Raw genomic sequence first — 14166 nt, forward strand, 5'->3', positions numbered from 1 at the left:
GGCTCCACGATTCCTGGAGAAAAATCTCAGAAAAAGCACAGGCCCCAATAAATATGACAAGGAATTGTGAAGGAATTTGCGAAGCTCAGCCAGTTCCAGCTCCTGGAGAACGCAGACTTTTGCTGTGATCTGCCGAGAGGCGCTTCTGCGCTCGCTAGCTGGAGACTGCAGCTTTCATTTTTGAAGCTGCCTAATCCACGCACACGGGGTGATGATCCTATCCAGTGGCCCAGTCGGTTTTGAGAATTCAGTCCATTCAGAGGGATGAGGATGAGTAACTTCCAAAAAGAAGAATCAAAGAAGGGGCCGGTGGGATGTGTATCTACAGTAGCGAGCACAACCCCACGTAGCCTTACAAACTACCGCAGTCTGCCGCCCGCTTCCGCTTCCAATAGTTAACGCGAGAAATTTCGCAGTTTTATCGCGAGAGTGAAACCAGCGATCCAGGGCGGAGCCAGAGACGTGTCAGCCCCCTTACGCAAGCGCAATTTTGTCAACGCCCCCATCCTTCTTAGCGCGCCTTGGTGTGACGTCCACACGCCCAAGGAAAGCGGCTTACAGGAGCGCGCCTGCATTTCCTTCTCGTTACCTGGCTAATTCTCACCTTCACTTCCGGTTCCTAATTTCCGGTCCTTCCCTTTTTTTTTTTTCCTTCCGACAAGAAAATCTGTAGTGAGGGTCAGTTAAATTTTTGGTTCCCGGTAGGGTTGTCTTCCGCTGAGGCCGGAGAGCTCCCTGGACAGAGGCCGCGCGGCCTGAGGGCAGCGCCCTGCCTTGCAACATGGTGAGTACCGTCGGTGGGTGAGGGAGGGATGGAGTAAGTGGGCGGGCTGTGAGGGCTCTCAGTCCCATCTGGGGCTCTTGTAGGGGACTCAGCCGGGCGTCACTGCAGGCTTCAGAGACTGTAACTTGGAATTCTCTTCCTGCCTCGCTGTCAGAAGTTGCAGGAGGAAACTAGGATTTCGGGGGCCGCGTTATTATCTTCTGATAGTGTTTTAATCTCCATGAAGCGCTTTACGTAATCAGTAGGGGAAACCAAGGAACAGAGAGGCGCAAGGACCAGCTTCGAGTCACAGTACCTGCCATGAGCCAGATTGTTTGTCACCAAGTCTCACAGCGGAGATAAACAGCGGTCGCGACTGTGTTTCTGGATTATTTGATTTATGTCTGTTCTCGATTTCCCCCACAAGATATAAATTTAAGTAAGGTAGGGTCTTTTTAGCATTGCCCTCTTAATGTCCGATATTGTGTCTGGCACGTTGCAGGTGTTCAGTAGCGAATAAATGAATGTCATAGTGTTATTGCATGAGGGTGTGATCTCTGGTCTGGTGTGGTTTGTTGGCTTCTTCATTTGTTCAGGAAGCACTCACGAGGGATAAATATGAGAATGTACATCGTGCAGGTACTATACATGTGGTTACGATAATAGTTTCATTAAGCGAGGCCCCCATAAGATACACTGGACGCCATAGTGAGGTTATAGAATAATTCCAATATAGGGTTGTATTGGAAGCCATTGTAGATTGATGAGCACAAGAACCTAAGAACGAGAGAAACCAGTGGACTAGAAGCAACCCTTTCTGTAGGAGGATATGCCCCAAATTTACCGTTTCATACTGCCCTACACAGCCTTGAGGTTCTTGGTTTCTGAAGTCTGGCAAGCATAAGTAATCCCCTCTATCCATTCCCTAGAAGAGGAGACGGATCCTGGGCCTGGATATTACTGGATACAGGAATTGCTGGGTATTTTATATAGCTGTCACCATCACACATTCATATTTGTGGGCTTCCATCACACTGTCACTGATCATTGTTTTGGGAGAAGTTATATGAGTTCCATGGGAAGAACCATGCCTGAATTTCTAGCACCTAGCATGATGTTTTATACATGGAGTAAGCATTGAGAAACACCAAATTAAGTATTTAGGATCTTTAGACTTTAATGAAATAGCTAGGACACAGCTTCAGCTTTCAAGATGATGGCTTCCCCCGGGAGAGCCTCTTTGTTCTGTTCCTTGGTAGATATTGCGTTAATTTATCCACCAAGCATTTGCCAACTTTGTTTCAATTGAGCTCACTTTTGCTGAGCATCTAAACTGCATACCTGATGACTTCATGTATTTATCTCATTAAATCATGATATCTCTATGAGGTAAGAGTTATGGTCCCTGTTGTAAAAATGCAGAAACTGAGGCTTAGAGAGATTACTTCTCAGGGGTGGTAAATGAAAGAGCTGGGAGTAAAATTTAATTCCATGACTCAGCAGGTATACTTTCTACTTATACCCAGAAAACATGTTTCCTGCCTGACATTGTATTTTCAAGGATAATTGACTTGATACTAGTGTTACAGTACTTAAATAAAACTCACTTTGTAAAACTCAGTCTTCCTCAAATTCCATTGCCATGGAACAGATAATTGTGCTGTTGGGTGGAAAGTGCCATGGTAGGTATAAACCCAGGCAAAAGGTAGCAGCCTAGCTGGGAGGAAGTGGGTTATGGAAGAACTCCCTGTGGTGGTGATGACACAGCTGAATTTTGAAGGATGAATAAGAGCCAGATCCAAGGAGCTGGGGACAATGAAGGAGTAAAGATTTTAGGTAGAGGGAACACCATAAGTAAAATCCCAGGGTTTGGATATCCTTTATTATTATTATTTTTTTGTTCGTATGCTAGTTCAAGCATTCTGCTTGTGATCGTGTCCTTCTGAAACTTTTCTCTAAAAAGTAAATGGGAAAAAAAAGTATTTTAAATATGGGTATTTTTCTTCTCATCTGTCTCCTTTTAGGCCCGAAATGCAGAAAAGGCCATGTAAGTATGAACTTGATTTTGTCTGAAAATTTTATGTAACTTAATTACCACCACGGAGCTCTTTGTGTGTTGGCTCTTTTGGTATATGAGCCTTTTGGTGTATGTTCCTTTCTCTACATGTGTTAAAATAGTATTCCCATATTTTCCCATTTGTTTTCTCTATTAGTGTTTACCGATAGCTCTCAGAATTTTAATGGGTGAACATTTATTCACCTGGGGATGGCATAGGGACTGTGAGAGTGACAGTTGGAGAACCCCATGATGTTAATCTTTTAACATCTGGATGTGTTGCTCACCACAGTGGTCTGATAAGTAGAATTTCCCACAGTCCTTTTACACACCGTAAGTAAAATAGGTACTTGGGTGTTCAGGAACACAGGTGGTTTTATAAGCCCTACTCTTTGGAACATGGAAACTCATAACTTCTCTGTTTTCTTAATCTCACACACACACACACACACACACACACACACACGAATGACATTAAATATAATCGGTAGTAGATTTACCCATCAAGGAACTTGGGTGATAGGAAATCTGTGAGCAGAATCTAACAGAGTCTTCTTTATTTCTGGTAGGACGGCCTTAGCAAGATTTCGTCAAGCTCAATTGGAAGAGGGAAAAGTGAAGGTTGGTGTAAATCTTCCTCCTGAATTGTAAAATATCAAGAACAAATGTGGTAAATCTCCCTTCTGAAAGACTTCAAATTTCAAATCTTCCTATTTCTTGACTATACTTGCTGACACACTTTTGAATCTATACACTTGAATTCCAGGCGTATCTTTCTATAGCTGGGCAGTGTGATAATCTGGCTGCTTGTTCTTCCATCTCTTATGTAATATGATAATTGGATTCCCATATTTTCCCAGCTCTGTCTAATATTGAATAATAGGAGGTGGAAGTGCTATGAGGAGCTGAAACCAGTAAATGATCTTAATGGAGACTGAGAAAGGTTAGAGATAAAATGTACCATTCTTTGAATATTTTTGTTTTTTAAAAATTAGATATGCACACACACATAAATTTATTCCAAACTATGGTAACCATCATTTCTTAAGTTAATATGCCATGAAATGGATATAACCTAGTTTACTTGGCCATCTCTCTATTATTTGACTTTTAGATTATTTACAGCGGTTCACTGTACTAGATACAAAGCAATGAATGTTTTTGCCTATGTAGTTGTTTCATAAGGAGAGAGAGATGGTAGAGTGAGGTTTAAGCCTTGATGAAGATGATCTGGAACTGAAACTTCAGATGTATTTAGACCATTAAACATTTTAGACTTCAGGTCTGAATCAGTTGAATGTTACATGAAGCTTGTAATTTTATACAGCATAGGGGCAACATGTACATTTTGCTTTTCCTTAGGAACGAAGACCCTTCCTTGCCTCGGAATGTACTGAGCTGCCTAAAGCTGAGAAGTGGAGACGACAGGTACATTCTAGATGAATCTCATCTTAGTAGAAGAAACAAGTCTCTAATTACTTATTATCCAAATGACTCTTAAATCAGAATTCTAAATATTTTTAATTACTAATTTTGAATTATATTTCTTCTGTACTTTTAGAGATATTCAAAAGGCATAAGAATTAATTATCTTTTATTTTTTTCACAGATCATTGGAGAGATCTCTAAAAAAGTGGCTCAAATTCAGAATGGTAAGGTACTCAATCTAATTAAAGTGCTTAATTTTCAATTCACAAAACTTGAGACTTCAACACTCCTTTCTCCATAATCAATAAAAAAAAAGCAGAAAATCAGTAAAGATATAGAAAAAGTAAACAATACTATCACCAATTTGACCTAGCTGACATTTATTGAGCACTCTACCTGATAACACTCCACGTAATGTAAAACAGGACAATTTCTTTTTTTTAAAGAGTATAGGGAACATTCACCAAAATAAAATGTATTCTGGGTTATAAAATAATTGAAATCATACAAAGTATGCTCTCTGATTATAATAGATTAACATAGAAATCAGTAATAGAAATATCTGGAAAATTCCTAAATATTTTGAAGTTAAACAGCATACTTTCAAACAACCCCTTTGTCAGAGAGGAAACGAAAACGAGAAGAGAAATTTTTTAGGAGGGGATACATGATTTATTTTTATTTTTTAAAAATATATACATATTTTATTTTTCACTTATAGTTGACATACAATATTATATTACTTTTGGGTGTACAACATAGTGATTAGACATTTATGTAACTTACGAAGTGATCAGCCCAATAAGTCTAGTACCCATCTGACACCATGCATAGTTATTACAGTATCATTGACTATATTCCCTATGCTATACTTTACATCCCTGTGACTATTTTTGTAACTGCCAATACTGTCCCCTTTTTCACCCATCATCCCAAGTGCCCTCCCATCTGGCAACCGTGAATTTGTTCTTTGTATCTATGAATTTGTTTGTTTTGTTTGTTTGTTTATTTTGTTTTTTAGATTCCACATATAAGTGAAATCATTCGGTATTTGTCTTTCTCTGTCTGACTTATTTCATTTAGCATAATACCCTGTAGGTCCATCCAAGCCGTAGCAAATGGTAATATTTCATTCTCCTGTCCAAGTAATGCCTCTTCTTCATCCATTCATCTGTCGATGGGCATTTAGGTTTCTTCCATATCTTGGCTATCGTAAATAATGCTGCAGTGAACACAGGGATGCATCTGTCTTTCTGAACTGGTGTTTTGGATTTCTTTGGATAAATACCCAAAAGTGAAATTGCCGGGTCATATGCTAGTTCTACTTTTAATTTTTTGAGGAACCTCCATGTTGTTTTCCATAGCTGCCGTACCAGTTTACACGAGGGTTCCCTTTCCTCCACATCCTTGCCAATTCTTGTTTGTTGATTTATTGATGATAGCCAGCCTGATGGGTGTGAGGTGATATCTTGTAGTTTTAATTTGCATCTCCCTGATGATTGGTAATGCTGAGTATCTATCTGTTCATATGTCTGTTGGCCATCTGTATGTCCTTTTTGGAGAAATGTCTGTTCAGGTCCTCTGCCCATTTTTTAATTGGATTGTTTGTTTTTGGGGAGTTAAAGTGTATCAGTTTCTTATATATTTTGGGTATTAGCCTTGATTGGACGTATCATTTGCAAATAACTCCTCGCATTCAGCAGGTGTCTTTCTGTTTTGTCGACGGTTTCCATTGCTGTACAGAAACTTTTTAGTTTGCTGTGGTCCCATTTGTTTTTCTTTTGTTTCCTTCATCCGAGGAGACATATCCAAAAAAAATATTGCTACGAGTATTATCGTAGAGTTGACTGCCTGTGTTTTCTTCTAGTTTTATGGGTTTGGCTCTTATATGGATTTAAGCCTTTAATCCATTTTGAGTTTATTCTTGCAAATGGTAAAAGAAAGTGGTCTAGTCTCATTTTTCCACATGTATCTGTCCCGTTTTCCCATCATCTTTTATTGAAGAGACTGTCTTTACCCCACTGTAAGTCTTACTGCCTCTGTCACAGATTACTTGATCATAAAGGCTGGATTTATTTCTGAGCTCTCCGTTCTGTTCCATTGATCTATGTGTCTGTTTTTATGCCAGTTTTGATTACTGTAGCCTCGTGATATAGTTTGATATCAGGTAGCAATGATACCTCCAACTTTGTTCTTTTTCCTCAGGATCGTTTTGTGTATTCGGGGTCTTTTGTGGCTCCATACAAATTTTAGGGTTATTTGTGCTAGTTCTGTGAAAAATGCCATTGGTATTTTGATAGGGATTGTATTGAATCTGTAGATTACCTTGGGTAGCGTGGACATTTTAACGATGGTAATTCTTCCTATCCATGAGCACGGTATATGCTTCCATTTATTTGTATCTTTTTTAGTTTCTTTCTTCAGTGTCTTACAGTTTTCCGAGTAAGACACTTTTAATCTCCTTGGTTAAATTTATTCCTAGGTATTTTATTCTTTTTGATGCAGTTGTAAATGAGATTGTTTTCCTAATTTCTCTTTCTGATAATTTGTTATTAGTGTACAAAAATGCAACCAGTTTCTGAATTTCTGAATATTAATTTTATATCCTGCTACTCTACCAAATTCGTTTATCAGTTCCAATAGTTTTTTGGTGGGCTCTTTAGGGTTCTCTCTCTATAGTATGTCATCTATAAATAATGACAGTTTTACTTCTTCCTTTCCGATTTGGATGCCTTTTCTTTCTTTCTTTCTTTCTTTCTTTTTTTTTTTTTTTGGTCCGATTGTTGTGGCTTGGACTTCCAGTACTATGTTGAATAAAAGTGGTGAAAGTGGACATCGGTGTCTTGTTCCTGATCTTAACAAAAAAGCTTTCAGCTTTTCAATGTTGGGTATGGGTTTGTCATATACAGCCTTTATTACACTGAGGTACACTTCCTCTGTCCCCACGTTGTGAGAGTTTTTATCGTAAATGGATGTTGGATTTTGGCTAGTGCTTTTCTGCACCTATTGATATGATCGTGTGATTTTTATCCTTCATTTTGTTGATGTGTTGTATCACATTGATTGATTTTTCAGATATTGAACCAAGCCAGGATCCTGGGAATAAATCTCACCTGATTATAGTGTATGATCTTTTTAATGTACTGCTGAACTTGGTTTGCCAATGTTTTGTTGAGGATTTTTGTGTCTATGTTCATCATGGCTATTGGCCTATAATTTCTTTTTCTTTTTTTTTGTAGTGTCTCTGTCTGGTTTCGGTATCATGCTGGCCTCGTAAAATGAGTTTGGGTTCCCTCCTCTTTAATTTTTTATAATAGTTTGAGAAGGAGCGGCATTAATTCTTCTTTGAATGTTTGGTAAAATTCACCTGTAAAGTCATCCGGTCCAGGACTGTTGTTCATTGGGAGTTTTTTGATTACTGATTCAATTTTGTTGGTAGCTATCTGTTCAGATTTTTTCTTTCCTCCTGATTCAGTCTTGGAAAGTTGTATGTTTCTAGGACTTTATCTATTTCTTCCAGGTTGTCCAATTTGTTGGCATATAATTGTTCTTAGTGGGTTTTTTTTTTTTTTTTTTTTTTAAGTAATCCTTTGTATTTCTGTGCTTTTGGTTGTCACTTCTCTTCCATTTCTGATTTTATATATTTGGGCCCTCCGTTTTCCTTGATGCATCTGGTTAAAGGTTTATCAACTTTTATCTTTTCACAGAACCAACTCTTGGTTCTATTTTTTTAGACTCTATTTTGTTTATTTCTGCTCTGATCTTCATTATTTCCTTCCTTCTACTCACTTCGGGCTTTGCGTGTTCTTCTTTTTCTAGTTTCTTTAGGTGCAACGTTAGATTGCTTGAGCTTCTTCTTGTTTCTTGAGGTAGGGGTGTATTGCTATGAATTTCTCTGAACTGCTTTGCTGGGTCCCATAGATTTCGATAGTTGTGTTTTCATTTGCATCTGTCTCGATATCTTTTGATTTCTTCCTTGGTCTTGTTAATCTATTCACTGTTTAGTAGCATGTCATTTAGCCTCCACGTGTTTGTGTGCTTTTCAGTTTTCTTCTTGTAATTGATTTCTAGTTTCATACCGTTGTGATTGGAGAAGATGCTTGATATGGTTTCAGTCTTGTCCAATGTATTGAGATTCATTCTGTGGCCTAACACGTGGTCTATCCTGGAATTTGTTCCATGTACGCTTGAAAAGAACGTATACATTCTGCTGCTTTGGAATGACATGTCCTATAAATATCAGTTAAGTCCGTGTGGTCAAATGTGTCATCTAAGGCCATTGTTTTCTCGTTGATTTTCTGTCTGGATGATTTATCCATTGGTGTCGATGGAGTGCTAAAGTCCCCTGCTATTACTGTGTTACTGTACTACTCTCGATATCTCCCTTTATGTCTGTCAGTATTTGCTTTATATATTTAGGTGCTCCTACGTTAGGTGCGTAGTTGTGTACAAGAGTTATGTCCTCTTGTTGGATTGACCCCTTATTATGAAATGCCCGTCTTTGTCTCTTGTTACAGCCCTTGTTAAAGTCTATTTTGTCTGATATAAGTATTGCTATCCCAGCTTTTTTTGGTTTCCACTTGCAGGAAATATCTTTTTTCATCCCTTTACTTTTAGTCTGTGTGTCTTTTGATCTGAAGCGTGTCTCTTGTGTGGGTCTTGTTTTCTTATCCAATCAGCCACTCTTTGTTTTTTGACTGAAGTGTTTAATCCATTTATGTTTAAAATGATTATTGAGAGGTATCTAGTTATTATCATTTTGTTATTCATATTTATGTTCTCTCCGTCCCCCGCCCCCCCCCCCCCCTTTCTTCTTGAAGAAGACCCTTTAACATTTCTTGTAATAGTAATACTGGTTTGGTGGTAATGAAGTTCTTTGGCTTTTTCTTGTCTGGAAACTCTTTGTTCTTTGATAGAACAAAGAACAAATGATAGCCTTGCTGCGCAGAGTATTGGTTTTCGTCCTTGCTTTTCATCACTTTGAATAGCTTGTATTAATTTCTTCTGGCTTTTTCTCTTGCTGCTTTTAAGATTCTTTGTATTTAACTTTTGGCATTTTAATTATGATGTGTCTTGATGTGTCTTGGTATGGGCCCCTTTGGGTCCATCTTGTTTGGGACTCTCGTAGCTTACTGGACTTGTATGTCTATTTCTTTGCCAAGTTAGGGCAGTTTTCAGTCATTATTTCTTTAGATAGGGTTTTAATCCCTTGCTCGCTCCCTTCTCTTTCTGCTGCCCCTACGATGGGAATGTTTGATGTTGTCCCAGAGGTCCCTTAAACTGTCTTAATTTTCTTTTCTTTTCTTTTTTGCTGTCCGATTGGGTGTTTTCCATGACCTTGGCTTCCAGATTGCTGATTTGATCCTCTGCTTCATCTAATATGCTGTTGATCCCATCTAATGTAGTCTTCATTTCTGACTGGTTCTTTTTTGTTTTCTTTCTCATTTTTATGTTTGCTGTTTCTTTGTTGAAGTTGTCCCTGAATTCATCTATTCTTCCCCTATAATCGTTGAGCTCTGTACGTGGTAGATTGCTTGTCTCCATTTCGTTTAGTTCTTTTTCTGGAGTTTTATCTTGTTCTTTCACTTGGGACATGTTTCTTTGTCTCCTCATTTTGTGTGACTCCCTGTGTTTGTTTCTGTGTATTAGGTAGGTCTGCTACATCTCCCAGTCTTAGTAGAGTGGCCTTAGTAGGTGTCCTGTGGGACCCGGTGGCGCAGTCTCCCTGTTCAGCTGACCTGGGTGTTTTGTGGTTTTCCCTCGTGTGCGCCTTTCTTTTTTTTGTCATTTAGCCTCAGTTGCTGTTGGCACGTCAGTAGGTGGGACTCACTGTCAGGCTTACTGACTGTGAGCGTGCCCGTGACTGTCGCAGGTGAGATGTTATACGGGGTCTGGCCCCATGGCACTCGAGTCACTTTAGCAGGGCTGTGGTGCCATCTGAGTGCACCCTTCCGGCGTGTGGTGTGTGGAGCTGTTTTTGGGTGATGCTGTGGTGTGATCTTAACCTGGCTATCAGGTGTGTTGGTTCTGGAGCTTCTTTGGAGGAGCTCCAGTGTGGGTCATATTCAGCCACCGCTTCTTTTTCTGTTGTTTGGGGACTCCTCTTAGGATTTTCAAGTGGTTTGATTGTTTGCTGTTTGTGCTAGGCTTGGTTGCACTTGGTAGAGGTTGTGAACTGAGGCTGGCTGCCGTTAGTGTTAGAATTCAGATCCTCCTTGGGTATCATGATGTGAGTTGCTATCAGCTTCCCCTTGTACTACCATGTCTGCCTTATCGTGACTACTTTCCAGCATGACTGGCAGCTTCTTATACTAATCGTGGGGTTTCTGATGGGCGTTTACTATGTATGTTGAGATCATTCGCTGCTTGTGCCTGGCTTAAATTTACTTAGCAAGAGGTAGAGTGTACTCTGAGGTCAGTGGCTGCTTTGGAGGGTTTGTTTACCTTTGAGAAATTTTACAAAAGTTGATGGCATGAGGTGAGGTAGGTTGAATAATTTGGAGTTGCTGCTGGAAAAGTTTTTGCGAGGAGCATGAGTGGGTGTGGTAGGGTGTCAGGTAATTATCTAGTGGGGGAAATACTTTTAGCCAGGCTAATGGAGAGTTTATATTTGGTGGCTGCCTGTGCCTGGTTGGCTGTGTGGGTGTAGGGTTCAACAAAAGCACAGTGGCACCTGCCAGCACTTTCATCCTTAGAGAAGGATGTCATGAACCCTACTCTTTCAGTCCTTGCCCTAGTCAATATAGTTCCTCCCTGTATGCCCCTGGTGTTTTTCGAGCTGCTACTTCCATGCTGGACCCAGAGGAAAGTAAGCTTGTGCTTGGGCCCTTGGAGACCTTCATCACCAAGGTCTCCAGCAGCTCTCTGTCTCACTTGGATGTAATCCCCACTGGATTTTCACAGCGAGGTGTCATAGGGATGCCTCTTCCTGGCACTGGAGCCCTGGGTTGGGGAGCCCTGATTGAGGCTGAGACCCCTTGATACTCATGGAGGAACCTCAGTAGCTGAGATACCCATCCCGATTTTTAATTGCCACACCATTTGTGTGGGACCTGCCCATTCTGCATCTCCACCCCTACCAGTCTCGACATGGTTTCTTCTTTATATCCCTATTTATAAGACTTATATTCAGGTGGTCTTCAGGTGGTTATTATGATGGTGGTTCTGTAGCTTACATGTAATTTTGATGTGGTCATTGGAGGAGGCAAGCACAGAGTTTACCTACTCTGCTGTCTTGACCAGAAGTCTCTCCCAAGTCATTTTTACTTGCATAAGAATGAGAACATAATTTCAGACTTTAGGGGACAAGAAAAATAATGGAATGCAGCTAAATCAAGGCTTAGGTGAAAATTTTTAGCATTAATATAGTAGAAAATAAGAAAGGTCTTAAACCAGTGAACTAAGCTTCTACCCTAGGTAACTAAAAAAGAAGAGCATATTAAATTGAAAGTAAGCAGAAAGAAGGAAATGATAAAGATAACAGAAATCAATGAAATTGAAAACGGAAGATGAATAGAGAAAATAAATCAAAGGCTGCTTCCTAAAAAAGATCAATAAAATTGATAAAATTCTAGTCAGACTGACTAAGAAAAAAAAGACACAAATTATAAACATCAATAATGAAACTGGGAGCATTACTATAGATTCTATAAAAGGGTAATAAGGGAATATTATAACTTTATGCCTATATTTTACCAAATAGATGAAATGGATCACTCCTTGAAAGACACAGTCTCTCAAATCTCACTTTAGAGAAGTGGTTATTAACCATGGGCAGTTTTGGCCCCCACGGGACATTTGGCAGCATTTTGAAATTTTGAAATTTGTCAGTGTTGGAGAAATTTTATTTACAACTGGAGGAGTGCTACTGGCATCTAGTAGAGGTCAGAGATGCTGCTAAGCATCTTGCAAAGAATTATCCAGCCCAAAAAGTCAGTAGTGCCTTGTTTAGAAACACTGTTCAAGAAGATATAAATAACTCGAGTAGACTATACCTATTAAAGAATTTGAATTCTTAGTTAAAAGCTTTCCAATGAAGGAAACTCCATGCCAGATGACCTGACTTGTCATTTCTTCCAAACATTTAAGGAATACCAATTCTATATAGTTTCTTCCAGAAAAATGAAGAGGCAACATTCCTAATTTATTTCGTAAATTTTAGTACATGTTACCTTGATACCAAAATCAGAAATAGGCATTACAAGCAAAGAAAAAACTAAAACCAATATTTTTTATAAATATAGACATAAAAATCCTAACACAGCATTAGCAAATCAAATCCAGCAATATAGAAAGAGGACATTACACCACAACCAAGTGGGATTTATTTTGGGACTGCATGGCTGATTCAGTATTCAACAATTAATATAATTCACTGAATCACCATTCTAAAGAAAAACCATGTGATTGTCTCAGTAGATGCAGAAAAGGTATTTGACAAAATTTAACATTTGTTCATGATAAAAACTTTTAGCTAACTAGGAATAAAGGGGAACATTTACCTCGATAAAGCACTTCTACAAAAAAACCCTGTAGTCAGCATCATACCTAATGGTGAAAGATTGAGTGCTTTCTTCCTAAGATGAGGAAGAAGGTAGAGATAGCTCACTGCTTCTATTCAGTATCATACTGGAATTCCTAGAGTTCATTATAAAGCAAGAGAAAGAAATAAAAGATACAGAGATTGGAAAAGAAGAAAAAAATGCTCTATTCTCAAGTCACATAATTTTATATGTAGAAAATCCCAAAGAATCTATAGAAAGATTTTTAAAATGAATAGTGGAGTTTAGCAAGATCACAGTAGAAGGTCAATATACAAAAATCAATTCTATTTTTATATGCTAGCAATGAACATTTGGAACTGGAACATTTTTTAAAGTGCTATCTACAAAAGCATCGATATACAAAAAATATTTTCATATACATCTAACAAAATATATATGTGATCTGTATGCCAAAAACTATGAAACACTGATGCAGGAAATCAAATAAGGCCAAATAAATGAAGAGATGTACAGTATCTATTGATGTGAAGACTTGGTATAGGAAAGGTATCAATTCTTTTTTCGTTTTAGATACTATCACAATCAATCCCAACAGGATTTTTTTTGGTATATATTAACAATATGTTTCTAAAATTTAATGGAAAGACAAGAGAATTAGAGCAGCCAAAACAATTTTGAGAAAAGAACAAACTTGGAGTATTCATACCACCTGATTTCAAGGTTTAATATAAAGCTACAGTATTCAAGATAATGTGATATTTGTGAATGATAGAGACATAGACCAATGTAACAGAATAAGAAGTCCATAAGTAGAGTCACACATATGTGATCAATTGACTTTTGACAAAGGTAGAGAGCAATTCAATGGAGAAAGAGAGGGATACTTCCTTGCATCAGCCATGCGGTGTTTCATTTCAGCATACCAGGGTTCATTAACCATTTTCTCTTTTCTTTGGTGAGATGCCCCAGCTGCTCCCTGCTCTTGGCCATCATAGACAACACCTCAACAAACTCCGTTGTGCACATCTTTTGAAGTTAGTCCCTTAGGCCTAATTCTCAGGCTATAGTCTTTGCCAAATGATGTTCCCATTTAACAATACAGTGCTTTCTTGAAAGGACTAAATCAGTACAGAAGGCTGCCAGCCTTGCTGCATCTTTGCTGGAATTGAATGCTAGGTTCCCCCACCTCTAAGATTCTGCTATTTTCATTGTTGTGTAAATGAGCTGCAGGATTGCTTTGGTTTATATTTCTTTGGTTGCTAATAAGGATGAAGTTTTTCTCAAGGATTTTTTTTCCTATGCTGGTGGGAACTGTGTATGTAAACCTTGCCCTTTTGTTTATTTAACCGTAGTTGGTTTTCCTTATAAATTTAAATGACTTTTTATGTTGTATGCCCTTGGTAGGTGTTGATATT

General features: G+C 38.6%; 1 protein-coding gene across 2 annotated transcripts in view; it reads left to right on the forward strand.

Annotated features, from left to right (window-relative positions):
* The first annotated feature begins 502 nt into the window (after positions 1-502).
* Positions 503-14166, forward strand: part of ISY1 (ISY1 splicing factor homolog) — a 33243-nt gene continuing 19579 nt past the window's right edge. Inside the window, exons 1-5 of one of the 2 annotated variants that reach the window (XM_036229802.1) lie at positions 503-784; positions 2788-2810; positions 3389-3440; positions 4182-4247; positions 4429-4471. In XM_036229802.1, the coding sequence (XP_036085695.1) occupies positions 782-784; positions 2788-2810; positions 3389-3440; positions 4182-4247; positions 4429-4471 (187 nt within the window). In that variant the 5' untranslated portion in view covers positions 503-781. The remainder of the gene's footprint in view (positions 785-2787; positions 2811-3388; positions 3441-4181; positions 4248-4428; positions 4472-14166) is intronic. The other variant, XM_036229800.1, reaches the window with a different exon arrangement.

The sequence above is a fragment of the Rousettus aegyptiacus genome, unplaced genomic scaffold (genome assembly GCF_014176215.1).
Source record: "Rousettus aegyptiacus isolate mRouAeg1 unplaced genomic scaffold, mRouAeg1.p scaffold_m13_p_12, whole genome shotgun sequence".
In the NCBI taxonomy this organism is placed as follows: Eukaryota; Metazoa; Chordata; class Mammalia; order Chiroptera; family Pteropodidae; genus Rousettus; species Rousettus aegyptiacus.